This window comes from Neomonachus schauinslandi, chromosome 7, assembly GCF_002201575.2.
Source record: "Neomonachus schauinslandi chromosome 7, ASM220157v2, whole genome shotgun sequence".
Lineage (NCBI taxonomy): Eukaryota > Metazoa > Chordata > Mammalia > Carnivora > Phocidae > Neomonachus > Neomonachus schauinslandi.
The window spans coordinates 114,690,798-114,712,391 of NC_058409.1; the positions used below are offsets into that span (position 1 = coordinate 114,690,798).

The 21,594-nt window shown below is 36.3% G+C and overlaps 1 protein-coding gene across 2 annotated transcripts in view; it reads right to left on the reverse strand.

Moving 5' to 3' along the window:
• Nucleotides 1-21,594, reverse strand: part of PARP8 (poly(ADP-ribose) polymerase family member 8) — a 171,364-nt gene that overhangs the window by 76,638 nt on the left and 73,132 nt on the right. For both annotated transcript variants that reach the window (XM_044916920.1, XM_044916919.1), the window contains exon 3: nucleotides 4,665-4,702. In XM_044916920.1, coding sequence (XP_044772855.1) covers nucleotides 4,665-4,702 — 38 coding nt within the window. The remainder of the gene's footprint in view (nucleotides 1-4,664; nucleotides 4,703-21,594) is intronic.

The following is a 21,594-nucleotide window of genomic DNA, read 5'->3' on the forward strand; positions in this document are numbered from 1 at the left end:
TTCAGTAATTAAAATTACACATGACTAGTAAGTGGTGAAACTGTCTGAATCCAAACATCAATGCTTTGTTATGCTTTTTTAAAAAATCAAAAAATTGTCACTCAACAATTGCAGTATGTTGTAAAGCATATAAAAGGGATGAGAGAATTTACACCCACCAATAGGTGAGCCTCCTAATTAAAGGTGGGAATTGATGAGAAAAAACTCTGCTGTTCTATTACAGCAGAGCCAATTATCTGTGACTTGTAATATACTTACCTTCAAAAAGCAAAATCTGTCTACAGTGTATATGACATAAGGAAGTACAAGTAAACCAGAAGGTTGCTCTATTTCTTCACTTTATTTTAAAGAACCAACATATCATTTAGCATTGCATTTATATACATGTTATTTAAGGTAAAACTAATGCTCACTAAAGACCGTCTTTGTTCACAAAAGCAAAACTGTTGACTAATTTCAATAGATGACACGGTTACTTAATAGATTGGAACTATAAAATGATAAATTCGTTCCTAAGGAGATAAACAAGGTGACATAATCCTGAATTTGAAGGATTATGCTCATACATTTCCACAGGACAAAGAAAGTTCCAAATTTTCAAACTTGGATGATGAAATAATCACTCAACCATATAATCCAGGAAACTAGGATGGGGGGAAAAAAAAGACTGAGGAACATTAGCAGAAGGAATTAACAAAAGTACTATCAAGATTACTGCATTTAGAAATTAAAAATGAAGTAAAAAGCTATTTGTTTGGAAGGATTTTTACAGTAGGTAAAACTCTGGGGAAGAAAAATCAAAGGGAGAAAAAGGCAAGAACAAATGTAAAACAACAGAAATGAGAAACAGCCACAGAGATGCGGAAGATTTTCAGATGTACATACTGAATACTATGAACAACTTTTTGTTGAAAAGGTTGCACATTTCACCAACATAGTGAGCTTTCAAGAAGAACACATGTTTAAAAATGACTAAAAAATAGAAAATCAAAACATAATAATCGTGGCAGAAAAATAACGATTATTAATCCCAGAACCATCCCTAAAAAGATACCAGGCTCAGAGAGATTTGCTTGCGTGTTCTGTTGAATGCCAAAGAATAGGTACAATGTCAAGCCTTTGGTGGCAAAGTATATGACAAAATGCATCTAATTCTTTTTTTTTTTAAAGATTTTATTCATTTATTTAATTGACAGAGAGAGAGAGACAGTGAGAGAGGGAACACAAGCAGGGTGAGGGGCAGAGGGAGAAGCAGGCTTCCCGCAGAGCAGGGAGCCCGATGCAGGACTCGATCCCAGGACCCTGAGATCATGACCTGAGCTGAAGGCAGACGCTTAACCGACTGAGCCACCCAGGCACCCCCAAAATGCATCTAATTCTTAAAGATCAACATTAGGATATCTACTAATAATATAACTTGTCACCTTGTTGTTCAAAGGAGAAAACATGTGATACCTCAACAGAAGTTAAACAAGAATTTGCTAAAGACTTAATACTCATTCTTTAAAAAAAAAAAAAAAGCTTGGTAAATGAGAAAAGTAGTTTTCTGAAAGCAGATGAAAGTATGGTCACTAATTTTGGGAAAAAAGGACAAAGCTGCCAACTTTCATATAGATTATTAAAAATTAATCTGGAAGTTCTAGTAGCGTTATGGGAGAAAAAAACACAAGGATGAATATTGGAAAGGGAAAGCAAACATATAATTTTTATACAATATTATCTACATGAGAAATCAAGTGTATTAACTGAACTGTTAGTACAAATAAATGTAGAATAAAATTTAATAATGGGGAAATATTATCATGGTAATATTCACTTTGAAGAAAGCTCCATAAAAAATACTACCACTACTTCTCCCCAATAAGTGATAGTTAGGAATTAGAATTGAATTATAGGCTTGATTTTACCACCAAACTACATGTCCTCGGGAAATACTATTTAACCTCTCTTGGCATATGTCTTCAAGTATAAAATGTGACGACAGCCTTTGTTCTGCCTATACACAAACTGGCATTTAGAGTCAATTCAATTATGTATATGAAAATACTTGGTACACAGTGTACTGGTTACATCAACCAATTCAAAATACGACCTCCAAATGCACTAATTTCTCTCACCCATACTTGGTGTTTTATTTACACTCCTTTTATTTTTAGAAATGAAATTATATTGTAAATTCACTACAGACTCTCTCCAGGATGGGAATTTGTTTTAAAAAAGCACAAATGATAACCAGTGTTTTAGTTTTAAGTTTCAATTTTTGTATATTGCGTTTCCAAGAGGGGCTCCCTCCCGCAAGGTGAGAAAAAGTCAGTGATGCATCTTGGCCACAAGAGGGAGCTAAACATTTGGTTCGCTTGGTTTACCAAAGGCATCTTCTGCCCTATTTCCTGTGCTACAGAATTACTCACTTAACAGTCTTCAAGGTGGCTTTTGATTTGTGGCATTATTTCTATCACCCTAACTTAAAGTCCTCTCATGATGGACATTTCTAGAAACTGCCTCAGATGAGAAGCACAATAATTATAATATTTACAACACTGAGGTAACTTTAATTTTCCTAACATACTTATTTAGCAAACATTCAGCATCAAAAACATCATAAGGGAGAAAGTTGATTGCAAAATCATCTACAAAAAATTTTTCTTCATAAATATTTTGTCTTGCTATTTCCATGAAATCTGCCGAGAACATTTTATATACTTTTTATATAAAAATAAGCATATTTTTAATAATTAATAACTCCCCATATAAAACTATACAATAGTCTTAAAGAATACTAACGCTTAACACATGTGGCGATCATAGCAAAATAACTGTAAGATAGTTTATGATTTACAAAATTATTTTTATTTTTATTTGTTTTTAATGCTAACCATGGTACTTTTCTTTAAGATTTTTTTTTTAAAGATTTTATTTATTTATTTGAGAGAGAGAGTGAGAGAGAGAGCACAAGAGGGGGGAGCGGGAGAGGGAGAAGCAGACTCCCTGCTGAGCAGGGAGCCCGATGCGGGACTAGATCCCAGGACTCCAGGATCATGACCTGAGCTGAAGGCAGTCGCTTAACCAACTGAGCCACCCAGGTGCCCTAAGATTTATTTATTTATTTGAGAGACAGAGAGAGAGAGAGAGAGAGAGAGAGCATGAGCAGGAGGAGGGGCAGAGGGAGAAGAAGAAGCAGACTCCCCCCTGAGCAGGGAGCCCTACATGGGGCCCCAGGATCATGACCTGAGCCAAAGGCAGACACTTGACCAACTGAGCAACCCAGGCACCCCTATAAAATTATTTTTAAATGTAACATTTGATATCACAAAAAAAAAAAAAAAGATTAAGTGCATGGTGCAAACGGCCACAAAAAATACTAGCCTAAATGCTAAAGAAGTAAGTTTTACATCTTCATACTACCTTATGAACTAATTATTTTTTAATAATACTCAAAGTACATATAATCAAAGTTACTTATAACAATCTAGTAATTTTACATAGAAAAATATGATCCAAATCATGCACAGTATGTGAATAAAATGGCTAGATTTGAATAAGAATTGATTCCAATTTATGACACTGGCAGATCACAACAGTATAATCTGGTGACCATCTGATTTTATTAAGTCAGATGTTGGAATATACATATATATATGAAATATAGGCAGTTAAAATTTGCTGTTCTTTGTCACAAAATATGATAAACACTAGATTCCTGGATTATACTCTTTTCTCTGAGGTAAACTAATCAAGGTGTATTTATTCTGCACTAAGTCTGCAATCCTTATGCTCTTATTCAAGATAAAATTATAGATATCACTTGTGCAGAAAATACTAAAGAGGAACATCTTGTTTGTATCTTCAAATTGCCGTGACTGAAATGTTGGCATCCACAGCCTGGGCTCTGTGAGATGGCATGCATCTCGAAAATAGGACTGGCCATGGCCTAGAAGAAAAACACTTGTTTGATTTACAGAAAAATGGATCTGCAGTGTTCTTACATTCTGTCTTCTAGGGACAAGTGTTTGTGGGCCTACTAATCTATTTCAGGAGACAGACACACAGTGAGAAGAGCCATGCATATACAAGATACCTAGTCTAGTCCAGTGGGACAGTCCACAGGCTCTGGACTACTGGGTTCAAGTCCCAACTCTTCCTCTTACTAGCTGTGTCATCATTCAGGAGGAAAATGGTGATGTTATGGTAACAATATCATAGGATTATTGTGAGAATTGTTTAATCATTCATATGCTTAGAAAAATGAAGACAGGCCTATTCTTTGCTATTACTATTTTTAGCTATTAGTTTAGCTGTTATTCTTACCTATTATATTTACGTTATGAAAAGCCAAATGATGTTCCAAATCCAACAACTAAACCAGCTCAGAGAATCTTTGTTTTACTTGCAATGAGATAAATATATACAGGCTGAAGCTATCACATGGGCTCAAGTAAATGACTTTTCATCAGGAAACTATTTTGCTTCTGGACTGCATCTCAGGGTAAGACATGAATCTCACAGACAACCAGCAGAATTCTTCTAGATCTTCAAGTCTTTTCCTGCGAACATTTCACTCCTAGATATATTTATATACATTTTCCATCTCCAGAAGGAAAAAATATTCAAAGAAATCATGACATAAGTATTTGTAATAAAAAATAGAAAGAAGAAAAGCATACCTGGGTAATCTTCAGATACATGTACTGAATAGGATACGCTGTTAAAACAGGGAAAAAAGAGAAAAGAAAGGCTCAAATTACTGCTAAGGTAAGTGTTTTTACAAAATAAAAACCAACCTCACATTACCCATTCATTTTTACAGATATAAGTATAAACAAAAAAACCTCCTTGGTATTTGACATAGGAAACTTAACAGGTTTTTAAGATATATTTTCCATGAGTATAAATTGTTTTTGAAATATCTTTCTCCCAACAGTGGTACCTTTAGTATAGATAGGTCTTTTTATTCTCAGCAATATCTAATATTCCCTAATCTATGATCATTTGTGTTGTTTGCTTAGATTTTATCAAATATTTTTTTTTAACCAAACATAAAATATTCCTCCTATTTGGTACAGCAGTTCAGAATTTAAACATTTATTTTTAATACTGCTTCCCCACAATATGCTGTGCTTTTGAAACATGTCCTTTTCTTCAAAGAATTAAGAACAGGAAGACAGTGGAACTAACAATTATTCAACAGCCGCTCTCTCATCATCATGACATATAACAAATAAACTATCTCCTGTTCTCAAAAGTATTGGGTTGCTTTAAAAATAATTTTTAAATTGCATTTTAACAATTTCACAACTCCTTTCTCAGTAACCCTACTGCCTCCTCCAGGTATTATCTGTGACGTATGGAAAGTTATCATGCTTATTTGTTCACTTTCCTATCTTTATCAGCTAGACTGTAAGTGTCTTGAGGTAAGGGTCCATGTCTATTTTTATTTCTAACACAGTCACCTATTATGGTGCATGACACTCAGCACTTGTTCAATATTAGCTTTCTGAATGGATCAGGGGAACTGCCGCCTGCCAGAGAAAAGTCAAAATTTAGTTTAAGTTCAGCCAAATTAACTGCCTGTTAAGAACCCCCCCCCAAAAAAAAAAAAAAAATCAATTCTCTTTGAAGGAACATACAGAATAGAGTTGATGCAAATTATCATTCACAAAGTAAATTCAATGCAACCCAAATTACTTGACATATGAACAAGCAGGAAAATCTAACCTATATTCGAGTGGAAATTTACCCAAGTGCTGGATTAGCCCACAATGATGTTAAAACAGTCAATATAAATATGCTTAAGGAAGCAAAAAAGGAAAATCCAATCCAAAGAAGAAACAGATGATCACCGTCTTGTGCGACATGAGCAAAAGAGCAAACATTTTGTATTACTCAAGTTTCAGGAGGTGAAGAGAGAGAGAAAAATGCAGGGGGAAAAAAAAAGAGCTGAAAATTTCCTAGTTTGGGTGAAAGACCAATGTACAGACTAAAGAAGCCCAGAAAACCCCAAACAGGGTAAGTGCAAAGACAGCTCCATCCAGGTACACAGAGTCAAACTGCTGAAAACCAAATATAAAGAAACATTTTTAAAAGAAGATAAAAACTTGACACATTAAATACAGGAAAAACAGTAAAAATCAATGTTTTCATAAGTAGCCATGGAGGACAGAGGACAGTACAATGATGAAGATCTAGGGGAAGGAAGGTAGAGCTGACAACTATAAACCCAGAATTCTATATCCAGGCCATAGACCTTTAAAAATGAAGATAAATTAAAAAACTAACACATTAAAGAAAACTGGGGATATTTGTCCCAGCAAACCCAAAGTAGAAAAAAATCCCAAAGTTCTCCAGGTGAATGATATCAGAAAATCAAATATCCAGAAGCAATGAAGAGCACCAGAAATTGTAAATATGAAAGACTATTTTCCTCTTAATGTTTTAAAAATACATGACTGTTTAAAGTAAAAGTTCTAACACTTCACTGTGGGATTTATAAAATATGTAAATGTAATACACATGACAATTACAGCATAATGTCAGGGAGGGGTTAAATGGTCATATACAGTTTCAAGGTTCTTACATCTTCTATAAAATGTTGTAATACTAACCCTAAACAATAACTCTAAGAAAAATTAAGGATATACTGTAATCCCTAGGACAAGCACAAAAAAACATTAAAAAACAACAGATAGATGAAGTGGAATTCTAAAATCATTTTGGAACATTTAATCCAAAAGAAGGCAAGAACAGAGGAACAAAACACCCAGAAGGGACAAATAAAAAACAAACAGTAAATGGTGCCTGAATCTAATTGTACCAAGGATTGCATTTAATGCTAATGGCTGAATTACACAGAATGGATTTAAAAAAAAAAAAAAAAAGGCAAGATCCAATTCTATACTGTCTTTAAGAGATTCACATTAAATATAACTGAAAGTAAAGGAGGGAAAAGTTATACCTCCATGCAAATGGTAAGCATAAGACTCAAGTGTTTAAATTAATAACAAAGACTTCAAGACAAAGATAGAAAGAGATCATTCATAAGGATAAAAGGGTGAATTTATCAGGATGAAGGCACAACAATCATAAATGTGTATGCACCTGATAACAGAGCTTCAAAATACATGAGGCAAAACCTGACAGATAAAGGGAGAAATGGACAACTCCACAATCATAGTTTGAGTAATTAATAGAACTAGACCCCCCCCCCAAATCATTAAAGACATAGAAGATCTAAAACAGATTTTCATAAAAAACTAATAACAGCAGAGTTATCTTTTTCTTTTCAGGTACACATAAATGGAATGTTCACCAAGAAAGATCATATACTGCACTATAAAACTAGTCTTAGTAAATGTGAATGCTTGGATGGTTGTGGTTCACCGTAGTTCATATCCTGGTTTCCTGGCTCATCTGGCTCTTATAACACTAAGTCTTAAGTCCTCAAAGAGCCACTGCCTTTTAGAATTTGAGTGGACTTTGGGCTATGTGACTGTGGCCACAGGCAATGCAACCCCTTCACGCAAGCCCAAGTCTTCCAGACTCTACCAATCAAACCCCTGGCATGCTGCTTAGTCCATGGAAAGAGATTACACAAAGACAAGAATGAATAAGGAAGTGAGTAGGAAAACAAGATGGTTAGTAATGAGACCAAGTACCGATACACTGTTCTTTCATAAAGTATATTTAATTGTTTAATTAATTCAAAAAGCATTTCTTGGTAATCTGATAAAAGACAAACATTATGTTAATAATGTTAACCAAGATTTAGGAAGAAAAAAATCAGGAGATGACTTTGTATGATTAATTTAGGAGGAAACAAAGAATATAAAACACAATGAATATGACAGACATAGGAACTTAAACATTTTAAAGCACAATAGTATTTTTTTTTTACTTTTTATTTTTATAGAATTACAGGTTCACATCAAGTTTTACCGATAGCAGAGAGGTCTCATGTAGCCTTTATCCAGGTTCCCCCATTAATTACATGTTGTATACTGATAGTATAATATCAAAAGCAGGAAATCGACATTAGATAAAGTTTGCATATAGTTTTAGGTTATTTTATCACGTTTGCATCATGTACTCACTATCGTACATCAAGATATGAAGCTATTTGATGATTCAAGGATTTCCTTCATTCCACCCTCATTAGAGTCAAACCTGTCTCCTTTCATCCCAACATCCTTAACCCCAGGCAGACACTAATCAATTCTCCGTCTCTATAATTTCGTCATTTCAAGAACATTATATAAATGGAATCATAGAGTATGACACGAAGCACAATAGCATTCTGAAGCAAAGTTAGTACTGTGAAAAAATTACTATGATTGGCAATATTTAGGATAGACTGAAGAAGAGGGAGATTGGATTCAGAAGCTACTATCAGTGGGGAGGTATGTAATGGGGAGGGGAAGGCGGGAACAAATGGCAGATGTTGGAGCCCAGCCAAAAGACCAGCTTTGGAAATCATGGCCCTGAATCAAATGCCAAGGATTAGAAGATAAAATAACTATGCCAGTGATGCTTCAAATAAGCTGGGGGAAATACACACTATGACCTCAATGAATTTATTTTCCCACAAGTCATCCCCTTAGACAATGGAACTATACTATGTAGAAATTAAATTATTGATGATCAAGGCAACCCTTCATCTGGCAGAACTATGTGACAGAAGCCTGGGATCTTGCCAGAGATTACACTCAATACCAAGCTGAATTAATTCTCAACAGCCTACCATCTCAACCAATAGGAGTTGGCTTCATTTCTTATCCATATGAATGTCCAAATCCAAAGGGAAGCCTTAATACGTTCCCATGTCTATCTCCAATTGAGGAGCCTGTTGTAATCAGGGCCACACACACAGAGATCAAATTCCAGCTTTGAGGCTTACTAGCTGAGTGGCATATGAAAAGTTAACTTCAACACGCTCAGCTTCGATCTCTTTTCAGTAAAATGGGAGAATCCAGACCTGCAGTACAAGCCTGCTGTGATGATTTAATGGTCTGACAGGTGTAAGGTCCCCAGAACGCCAGACACAGAGCAGTGGGTGCCAAGTAATTCTAGTCAGCTTCCAGTACCAGCAATGAAAATGCAGAAAAATGAAATTTCACATGAATGAAATGTTTATTGGGGAACTCAAGTTACTCAAAACCACAATATATTACGTTAATCAGAGACCAAAACTAACACTGATGATTTTATCTTACGGTTGTATTATCCTCATGATTTTAAGAGACATTTCCAGGTTCATGATCATACCTAATTTTTCAAATATAAAATAGAAAGCAAAAGCCCTACAAAATGACTCATCAGCTCCTGTGTTATATAGCATTTTCTTGGGAGTACACCAGAAGGAAAATCACCAGGGCTGTAAAATCCAAATCAGTTTCACTCTGTGGCTTACAGAGTTCTTAGGGAAACAATCTAGTACAAGCAGACATGGATGATTAAGCTAAAGGACCCAACAGGCAGGGCTGGGGGGGAAAAAAGGACAAAGAACCAAGCTTAAATAGATACAGGAGTAAAGGGGAGCATGTGCTGTACATACTAAATACTAAAGCAGGTAAAATTATCATGAGGAAGGGAATGGGAAAGAAAGTGAACAAGAGAAGGAAGAGAAAGCTGGAGCAAGCTCTGAATTCTGATTCAGGAAAAAAAAATGCCTTCAAAATTTTAGACTACGACATTAAACTACAATTATACTGAGGTGCTTCATCAGAGGAATGTAGTCGGTCACTCTGTGTTTGGTATATACTGCATGTACTACATGGTACTGGGTTTTTGGTTTTTTAAGATTTTATTTATTTATTTGTCAGAGAGAGAGAGAGAGAGAGAGAGAGCAAAAGCAGGGGAAGCACGAGGCAAAGGGAGAAGCAGGCTCCCCGCTGAGCAAGGAGCCTGATGCAGGACTCCATCCTAGGTCCCTGGGATCATGACCTGAGCCAAAAGAAGACACCTAATCGACTGAGCCACCCAGCAGTCCCTCCCCCCGACCCCGGGTTCTTAATATCACACAGTTAAGATTAGAATCTATAAATTATTTCTATAACCTCAATCATTTCTTAAATAAAGTGGCTGCTTCCACCTCTTATTCTTCTGAAAGCAACTGTCCCTACCAAAGATCTCTCTCTACTGCCAAGAGCCTTTGAAGGAGTTCCTGGGGGGCCCTCAGATGTTCACTATCTACCTAATCCTGTATTTTGTGTCTAAATTTGTTTACTTCTGTAATTCAAAGCATTCATAAGGCCATTCTTATACCTAACCTCACCACTGACTCCATTACCATCCTATTTCTTCCGAAATTCCTGCAAAGAACTATGAATAGATGGGAGTTTAGATCTAGTTCCCGAGTTCACAAATCAAAGAAAATTTTTGAAGAACAGCAGGGAGCTGAGGAAAATGGCAGTTTTAACATAATAGGGAAGGGAACTCGGATCTGAAGAGGAAAATGTTTTAGATTTAGACCTCTCGGAGGTACTGGATTCAGCAGCTATATCTTACAAGTGGGCCCCAAAATGTTCCTGCCACCTCAAACTCAAGAGTCCTGGATTCTGAGCTCACACTTTTTCATCTACATCCAGGGGTTTTGACAGAGCAAGCAAAACCCAATTATTTTATGTGTCTTTTACTTTACTCTCTAAAACAATCTCTCTGATAAACCAATCCTTTCAGAGCTTTTCTTTCCCAGTTAGATCACTTTTAAAATTTACATGAGAAAAAGCAAAATGCAGAAACTAACAAAACATCGCAGCTCCTGGGCAGCAGTCTTCCAGCCCAACTACAATGCTTATGACTAGAGGCCTCAACTCTGTACGTTCGCATTCGCTTGCAAGACAACAGCTTAGACCTGAGGATGTATGGTCCCTACCCCATTCCCAGTCACCCTGGGAACGTATCAGAAGAAAATTCACTCTGACACCTCCTCCCCAATATTCAGTGTTACAGGGTGAAAAAGACACTGTCTGGCTATTCATCTCCACAACCAACTCTTGCATCTCAAGCTAGAAGGTGACTTGGCACGCTAGAAGCTCACATTGGCTATTTTGATGCCATTTACGTCCCAAAATATTCACTATCACACTCATTATCATGTTTATCTTCCATAAACATTTTCTAAATATCCAGGTCAACGAGCTATAGCACCCTCATCATTTACCATTATTAGCTACCAATTGTTTTGTCATTTATCCAGGATTAGGAATTTCTAGGGCACTCTCTGTCTCTTTACTTAAAAATCCTCACATCACCCACATCCATATGGACAACGTTAAGCTGCATATGGTTCCATGACCTCATCTTCCCTTATTTTAGCTCACCAAATCCATGGCTACACCTTGGACCTTGTCTTGAAGCGTAATTGCTCTCCTTCTAAAATCTCAACCCAGTGTCCCACTTTTTAGCCACAATTTTATAACTTTTCAACCCTCACTCCTTTATTCCTACTCACTGACACCCACCAATCCCCATGCTTTCTTTCACTCTTTGTGCTCTTTATAGTCCCTTCCAGCCTCACTTCCTTCTTTATGTGACTGTAGAGCCCTAACTGCTCTCCCCACACCATCTTCAACTTCTTCATTGTGTACCCCTATTTTGCCCATGCAGACTATCTACCTGACCTAGAACCACCAAACCGTAGGTAAGTCATGTCTCCACTCCCTACACCTGGACTCTGAATGCTGCTGGAGTGCAGAGTGGATCCAAAGCATCTGGACCCACTGCAGACATATGGTGCCCCATGCCAGCTTTGCACAGTCTTGCTCAGTAAGCCCTCATACCCTCTGAGTCCACGTCTTCTTCTTGGTAGATTTTTCAAACCTTCACAACTTTCTAACATCCTGTAACAACCTGCCCTTTCAACCATCCGCATTAAGATAAAATAGATCATCATACGGCTACTCCCTCTAGGCATTCTCTCATTTCTTCCTCCCACCAACCACCTATAAGCTAATACTTTTCTCCTTGCACCCAGGAAGATGGAAATGTCTGTTCTTTTATCTAAGACTAATCCATCTAGTTGATTTATAGATGCCATAAATGAAGGCTCCATTTGGGAACTTGTTCCACAATTTGAAATTAATAAAAAAATTTGTAATTACGGAAGTGTGAAAAGATTCACTCACAAAGATATTAATGGTAGCGCTATTAAAATGAAGAAATACCCAGAAAAGCAAAAATGGCAATAATAGGATTATATAAACTATTATATATATATAATGTAACACCAGGCAACTGTGAAAAAGTAATGATGCAATGAAAGAGACACGTGTTTCTGAAACATTAAGGTACATACAAAAATTTAGACAGCTACAACTTATTTTCATTAAAAATATGTAAATATTTATTTACTACAAATACATATTGATAGAAGCATGGCTAGAAAAATAATGACAAATTTCAACATTTGTTATCTCTTATTTATTGGGTGAAAGGGAACCTTATTTTTTGTATCTGTATTTTTTTAATCTTTCTAATAAGTATGAAATAAAAAGGGGGGAGCTCGTAATATTTAAGCTCTCCCTTTACCTTGTAATCTTTTCTAATTATCACTCCACCTGCCTTCTTAAAATCAAGTTTTTGCCAAGAGTCATCTAAGCCATTTTTGCCATCTGCCCACTTGCACCTGCACATTCCAACCTGGCCTCCACTCCTAGGACCCCACCGAAATTCTTCTTCACAATAGCACTGGTCTTTTTTTTTTTTTCCCAGTCCTTTTCTTACACAAATTCTCAGATGCATTTAATAAAAACAAAGACATCATGAAACCCTCTTTTCTTGGTTCCTGAATCCCACCTCTCCCTGGGTCCCCTCTTATTTTTGAAGATGGTCTTCTAAGTCTGTTGACTTTTGATATTTCATATTTCATGCTGTTTTCCTATTTCAATGCTTTCCAGTCATGCTGACTGCTCTATTTTTTCACATGAGTAATCTCAACTATATCCATGAGTCTCCTACCAGCCATGAGCAGAAGGCTCAAAAAATCCCTATCTCCGAATCAAGTAGGCAGCTTTTTTATTTCTCCCCATATTTCAAGAGGATAGTCTGCAAGCAAATTAAACCCAATTCATACAAAACAGAACTCACTGCCTTCTTTTTTTTTTTTTTTTTTAAGATTTTATTTATTTATTTGACAGAGAGAGACACAGCAAGAGAGGGAACACAAGCAGGGGGAGTGGGAGAGGGAGAAGCAGGCTCCCCGCTGAGCAGGGAGCCCAATGCGGGGCTCGATCCCAGGACCCTGAGATCATGACCTGAGCCGAAGGCAGACGCTTAACGACTGAGCCACCCAGGCGCCCCACTCACTGCCTTCTTTACATTAATTTTCAACTCAACAAATTAAATACCAAGAAATTTGGGGCAAATAATAGCAGTACCTGCTGTTAGGAACTACAGATCTACTTTCTATTTGACCATATCAGGGTGCAAGACGCTCGGCCACTTTCGGGAGCAGGGAAAGTTTGAGTTAGTTGATTTGAAGTGGGACCTGGAGTGTGCATTTCTAAAAAGCACCCCAAGTGATTCTGAGGAAAGTAAGCTCTAGACCTTGTTTCCAAAAAAAAGAGATACTGATTCTACAAAATTAATGCTAATTCTTCAGCATGTCTTCCAAGGCTCTTCATGATCTGACCCGTAACTCTCTGACCAGCCAAAACCCTGCCAAATACCCAGAGACCTGAACTTCTAACCACTTCAAGTTCTACCATTTCCAAAACAGTTCATTTTATTCACACAAAGGAAAGTGGCTCCAGACTCTGGATGTGAAATCTGGCTCCATTATTAACTGTGTGACGACTAGGGGCCAGGTAACTAACACTCTTTGACTCAGTTTCCAATCTGTAGTTTTCTATCTCTTCGGGTTGCTATAAGGAGTAAATAGGTTAATACATGTAAAACGCTTTGAAGAAAAAAAAGAAACGAAGCACACCTAAGTTTTCAATAAACATTAGCTGCTTCATCAGTAAATATCCTTATCATTATTATTACTCCTACACATAGACTTAGGGTTCTGGAACACACTCCCCTTCTCCCCTCAAGACTCAATCTCAAGGACAACTTCCTATGAAACTTCTCCCACAACCCAGGCAGATGGATGTTTCTTCCCCTATGTCCCACTTCATCTCTAGACTGAAAGTACAGACCAAACATTTTCATCCTCAAATTCCCAGGGTTTGACACAGTAACTTATCACTCAAAAAACAGCTTCTGAACAGACAAACAAATCATATCGTTTTCCAAAATTACTGGAGGATATACCATGACAGTCCTTGACAGAATACGTATTGCTTCGGCAAGTGTTGAAATATTTGATGAAAATCAGCAAATGCTGGTACCCAACAGTTCCCCCTGTGGGTCCACACCACCTTGCATGGGAGTATCCAGCTCTTCTGTCACATTCTCGTCACAGGCTTTTTGTGATATCCAGAACAGAGTGGGTTCTGAATGCCAAGATCATAGGTATTCTCTGTATTTCTCATTTTCAAATCTACATACAGAAGGTGATACTTGCATTATTACCAGTCTTGACAGCATGAGCTGAAATGTAGGGGAAGATCTTTGCTCCAAAAAATGGAAGCATCACAGTTACTTTCAATACAAACAAGCAGAAGTGTGAGCATGTCAAATTGATCATTACTTTACTAGTTTACTTGTCCGGCGAGCACTACACAGGAAAGTCCTTATTTAACCTATCTTGAAACCTATCTTTTTACTCCTATCTTGAAAGTATAGAAGGAAATGTCAGTTCTCCTAGGCAGAAGAGGGAAGTGGTATAGAAAATGTCTGAGCAGGGATTTGTTGGGACATCATATATTCCATGCCAGGAGCAAGCATGCTTTAGTCAGGCCTATAATGACAACCACACGTATTTACCTGCCCTGCCCTTCTTATGCAGCATTCAACATCAAGACAAGAGAACTAAGCTCTCATTCCAGAAGAGAAGACATATCTTTCCTGCCAATGAAATAAACTGTTGATGTAGGACAATTTATATTACCCTTTACAAAGGTAAAAGGGTGAAAATGCTTGCCCGATAAACATGGTTACTCAATAATACGTATGTTCCTACTTTCAAAGCTTATTTTGATAATTTTTAAAAAGTTATACTTCCAGTAAGTGATGTTAATGGTGTTCATTTGTGTGACTTTTAGGGAATTGGCTGAGTCAGCAACTTCATGCTTAAATATTATATTATAGTATATATAATTTTAAGCAAACCATCTTCTCAACAGAGATGAACTTGAAGGATCTAAGTCCAACTTCGATTAGTAACCCAGATGCATGCTTTATTTAGGATATTAATATGCTCTATGGTATGAGCAAATTTTTTTTTTATACTGCCTTAGTCAAAGGAAAGAGCCAATTTTTTCTCTTATTCTTTGATTATAACCAAAAACAAAAGGGAGGTCACAAATGCAATTACAACAAGACCTGAAGAGTGGATAGAGCATGCCAAGACACCAATATTAAATTTATTATATATAAATATTATTTCCATATTTCCTCCCCGAAGTTTAACGTCTGGACTTCTCTTCTCTGTGCAGTTTGCAACTAATTCAACACACTTTTGATAAATATTCGTTAAAATATAGATGTCTTTCCCATCACTGTTTTACATCTAGGTTCAAGTTACACATGCTTATAAAAAGTTTAAGGCTGCTACAAATGATTTACACAACATGCCAGGACTGGAAAGCTGAATATGATAAAATAATTCTAAAAATGAAGTAAGGCTTTGTTGAGGCAAGAAAACATGTTTTAAGAAAACACTATAAATATTCAGAGAGATAACTGCAATAAATACTAAGATATTACCTCGGCAACTTGCTCAAATCCTTAAAGTACCTAAGATCAGTTCTTTCCAAGATAATTTCTTATGGAATATCGAGCATAATTCTTAATACCACCTGAAGACCCTGCAGGATATAGTCTATCTACTTGCCTCATCCCCGTCTTGTCCTGCGTTCTCTCTGGGCTGCAACAAAAAGGACCCCCTTCACTTCCTAAGCCTGCCACATTCCCTCTCCCTGGAATGCTCTCCTCCTTTTTGCCTTAACTCATTCTCATCCTTCAGATCTCAACTCAAACGTCACCTCCTAGGAAAAAACTTTGTGATCACCCCTCCCAGACTTAGATCTTACTCTAGAGCAGCTACACAGTTTGTAATTATACATTCATTTGCATGACATTAACATCTGCTTCCCCCACTAAATCTATAAGAATGGAAGGCACTTCTGTTTTCTTCACCTTAACCTCCCAGCAACTATCATATACCTAGTATATAGTAGGAACACTGTAATTAATTGTGGAATGAATGTTTATTAATAAATGTATAAATCCTTTGACCTTCCAACTTGGAATAACTGTCCTCACAAAATTACTTAGCAACTATGATTTAGTTTACAGCCTGAAGAGCGCAGAAGAACACAGACTTTAGAATATGCCTTCACAAGCCATTTGAGCCTGAGAAAAAGAATTTGCTAATCTCCTTCTGCTTATTTGTGAAGTGAGATAACATCTACTTCCTAGTATTGTCGAAAGATTACATGGAAGATGATAAGTGGACGAAAGAAGCCTGTGTCATGGGAGGAGACAATCAGTGAACCTATTTCTTAATTCCTTCCCCTTCCCCAAAACTCAAACGTGAGAAGATACAAAATAATTCTGTAGCAGACCTCTTCATTCCCCTCTGGATATGAAAGCCTTTGGGTATGCAGGAGAATTCCTTCTCCCAGGGGAGGAAAGAGCTGAACAAATGGATAAGCCAATCAGAGAAGCCTAATTTCAGCTGGCAGCCTTCTAACACCTGCGGTAAACAGAGAAAGGTCGAGCCCAGAAAATTTCAGACATGGAAGCAGAGGCCTGATCAAACTAAATCTAAATCTCTTTATCAATGAACTTTTCAAGGAACAAATAACTTTCTTTTTGCTGTCTTTTTTTTTTTCAAGATTTTATTTATTTATTTATTCATTCATTCATTCATTCATTCATTCATTCATTCATTCATTCATTTTAGAGACTGTGTGAGTTGGGGGAGGAGCAGAGGGAGAGAGACAAGCAGACTCCACGCTCAGCGTGAAGACCCCTGTGGGGCTCAATCCCACGACCCTGAGAGAGATCACAACCTGAGCCAAAATCAAGAGTCGAACACTTAACCAACTGAGCCACCCAGGCGCCCCTCTTTTGCTGTTTTAAGCCAGCCTAAAATATTTTTTTGTTTCTTACAACCAAAATCATCCTAACTTGTACACGGACCTATTAAGCTGCTTGAGATGTTTTAATGTGAACATCTACAAGCTATTTAAACTAAAAACTCATAGGCTTATATAGCCTTAATTTAATTTTATGATTTTTGTTACAAAGTGTATACTTGAGTGATTTACTTAGGATTTTAAGAAATATTCACACATTTTATAGAACTTGTGACCTAAAATCAATGGTAATAAATTAGATACTACACAAGACAAGTTGTAAGTTCACAGGTCTTATTATTTTTCTGTTTGTCAAACGTAAGGTCATTTTCTTTAGGGTGTAGTATTTTTTTTTCCTTGTGGTTAAATGATTTATTAGTCCTTCATGGTCTTTTGTTTGTTACTTTGTTTCAATATGCATATATGTACATAAAGTTGGATTTGGCAAGCTGTAGTCCTAACCACTGCTTTTCCTGTTTGGTTCTAGACAACAGACTTTTGGGAAGTCAGCAACTCGACAGGAGAGTGAGAATACTTTTAGACTATAGAACAGTATTTCTAAGTGCTTGCTACAATCAATAAGCCTTTCACTCTCCATTAAGCTTTTGAAAAATGACTTGTTCTCACAAGATTAATGTGGAAAGTATAATTATTTGAAAACAAGGGTACTACAGTACCTTAAATCTGACATATTTTTACCAAAAAGTTAATTGATTACTAGATATTCAATTAACAAATGCAGTTCACTCTTCAGCCAGTGAATATGTAACTAAAAGGTAGCCTCAAAGTAACAGATATATAACACAAAAGGAGGCATGCAAATGGTTTTAGCAAAGGAAAGATGGCAGGTGTAACAAGTATAATACCAGTTTTGAATATATGTCTAAACTCAACACTAAACTAGTACGTTGATTTCTCCTGTGGGAGGAGAAGATTCATCAAGGGAGACTCTGCTGACCCTAGATCCAGTGAAACAAGAATTACAGAAGACTGAATTAATGGATGAGTACCATTTAACTGTAGGTATTTGTTCAGATATTGTTGATGCTGTCTTAATATTCTATTTTCTAATGGATATGTGAGGAAGACTTATCTTCTTTTTTTCCTTTTAAGCTATACCTAACTTTCAATTTGGTAGACACTGCTTTTCAAACTCAAACAAAACATTTTAAGAGAGTATCTAATTCTCCCTGATCTCTCCAGAATTCAGAAACGATGTGTCCTTACTTTCCATGACCATATAGTTATTTTCATAGGTTCAGTAAGAATTTTCCCTCTCTTTTTACCAGAATATTATTGGACAAATCAATTGTTAATCAAAGCTACCACTATAATATATTTGAAAATGATTTTCATTTCATCAGGAATGACAAGCAACTACTGAGGGACAAGGATTGACTTTACATGTGGAAGTAATGCTTACAATGTCCCCCAAGAAAACTGGCCTAACACCTGGCTGATAGGTTCCCAAAGTTACAAGAGGGAGAGAAAGGTCACTTTCAGTTAGGACAGGAACCTTGGCAAATGTTGGGAGCCTCGAGCAGACAGAAATTCACCCAATTACACAGGTACCAAAGATGAAATGTGTTGGAGAGTTTCTTGGTTTTGTTTTCCTAACCTCAGAGAAGTAAATAACAGAGACTTTTAAGAGTCCAATCCAAGGTTTTTAATAAAAATTTCTCAATCACCTCAATAGCTCATGGTTCTAGACTTGGAAACTCAAGGAGGCCTCTATGGCCAATTAACATTCTCACTGCAGCATTTTTATTTATTTATTTATTTATTTAGATGAAGAATTACCTTTGTAAATTACTTATGCTTTCAGGAGAAAGGCTACAAAGAAAAACTGTCAAAAACTTGAAAATGAGCAAAACAGATACTGAATGTTTTCCACTGAGACACTGGACCCTGCAGAGATTCCCTGATCCTAAAGGGGTTTCTGATTAACTCAGCTATTTTTATACCCTGCAAGGGATAAAAGCTAAGTTGTAAAAAAAAAAAAAAAAAAAAAATTATAATGCAAATTATTTCTGTTCATGGCACTATGAATGAGTTTTTTTTTCAGTAAAGAATATATATCTTGACAAGTTAAATGTCTGTACCACTAATTCTCATTGAACCATCTTTAGTATGCAAACATAAGCAAAAAAGCTCTGGAACTGACAAATGAATGCCTCCCTATTTCAGAATAATTTAGGTGCTAAACTGATTAAAATTTATAAATACAGTAGACCTTGCTTAAAATATTTGTGGGTTGTGAAAAAGTAAGAGGTAACTAAAAGGTTCACAAGCAGGGATTGGTTAAATAAATAATGGTATATCTATTATGAAGATCTGCAGTCACTAAAAGGGATGTAGACTGTAACCTAATAATACTGTAACCCCATTTTTATTAAAAATTTGTATTTACCTATCTTAATTAAAATGTATTTATAGTTGTATAGGGCTTTTGGGGTGGGGGGAGAAGGGTATAAGGGTATACTTTCTGGGGAGAAGGTTTCTTGGATCACTGATGGTTTTTATTGCTGATGATGTTTGCTTTCTTTTCTTCCAAAATTTTCTGGGAATAAATGTTTAAATATTAATCAAATATACCTCTAGAGGAAAACTACTAGAATTAATTTAAAAACTGTATTTCACAACCCAAATAAGAGTATATTCATTAATAAAATGGGGGAAACACCTCTATATCTCTGGCTAGATCCTATACATCTTTCAGCAATCAGGTCGCATTTTTACTTTCATGAGCCCTCCCTCTCAGCTTCACCCCACTCTTTCCAATCTGATGCACCCCACTCTTTCCAATCTGATGTTTCTTTACTAAACACTGCCATAGGGCCCTTTACGAGCCCCTCTTAAAACTTTCTTAGCTATAATTGGGGTCAACATCAAATCAATGCTTCTTTCCCCTACTATATATAATTTCTCTATATATCTTAGTCACTGATGCTCAATATATATGCATATTGCATCCTAAGAGGTGCTCAAAATATATATATAGCTCCCTTGCCATGTACACTGAATGACTCTTAAAATGTGGTAGAGTAAGAAGTACTTTATGTCTTATCAAAGATAAACCAACCTAAATCCAGTTAACTTAAGTGTCTTTATAAAGTCTGATTTTAGGAGAGATGAGTAACACTTGCCTTTCACTCATGGAATAGATTTTTTACATATGTAATATTTTAAGGGATATAATTTGGCCTATAATGTGTCTGTATGAAACAAATCATTGGGAATTTTATTGTATTGTATAATGTCGTGAAGTGAGAACAAAGGAGTCACACCGTGTACATTGCATGCAGAGGGTTCAAGGACATTCGTCTATAATTCAACATGCTCAAAATCATGAAAATATTACATTTGATATTTGCAAATTTGATTCTAAAATCTGAACAAACAGTAAAGAGCGCTTGAAGGTCTTGAAATTTCAGTATTTGCAGGCCATGCAAATAAACAGAATATTTTCTGTTCGGATAGCTCCCCAGGAGCCAAACAAATGTAAACTGAGTCCTATTACAGCACTGCCACATGAGAGAAGCAACCATCAGTCTGGCTTATATAAATGTTCTTCCAGTCACTTCAAACCCTTTGTTCATGATTAACTTCTATTATAGTGATACATTACAGTGATAACTAATGATACTGAGGCTCTAGAATATAGGTTTGTCTAACACTTGGTTCTGCATATATAATCTTGTTATAGTCTGGAGTTCGGGTGGGCATAAATATCACACTGTCTCAGCTTCCCTTTCTAGGCAATGCATGGTTAAATCTGTGCCTTGGTGTCTTTGATTTTGGCACTATGAATTTCCCTGAAGAAAATGGGCAAACTCCAGCACCCATGGAAAGTCACTTCTCTATAATTTCTAAAAATAGGCAAACCTCTTAACTTCAGGTAAGTCAATGAAGAAATTTCTCAGGTTACAGAGAAAAGCAAAGAGAGAGAACAAGAGAGAGAGAGCGCACATTATTAACGTTTTTTGTTCAGTCAATCTGAGAAAGAAAATGTATACTAACCATCCTGGGAACATTTTGCAATGTGGTTGAGAATTACACATTTCTAAGGACATGAAATAGAAAAAAAATCCATTTTACACAATTTTATATAACAGTAAATACATTACTTACAAATTGCGACTTGTTTAAAATGATTATGTGATTTTCAGCAAAAAATTCACTAATACGCTGCCCTCTGTTATCACATACAGGCTGAGTACGTAGGATAATCATCACTTTCACCATCTAGGGTCAACCCAAAGCAAACAAAGAACTGGATACTTCTACACCATCATAAAAGTCTTTTCTTCTCTTTTTCCTCTTTCTTTTTCTTAAGAGGGTAAGTAAAAATGAAAACGTTAAAATTTCTGTCATGAGATTTCCCAACCCCTTTCTCTACCCTCAAGAAATC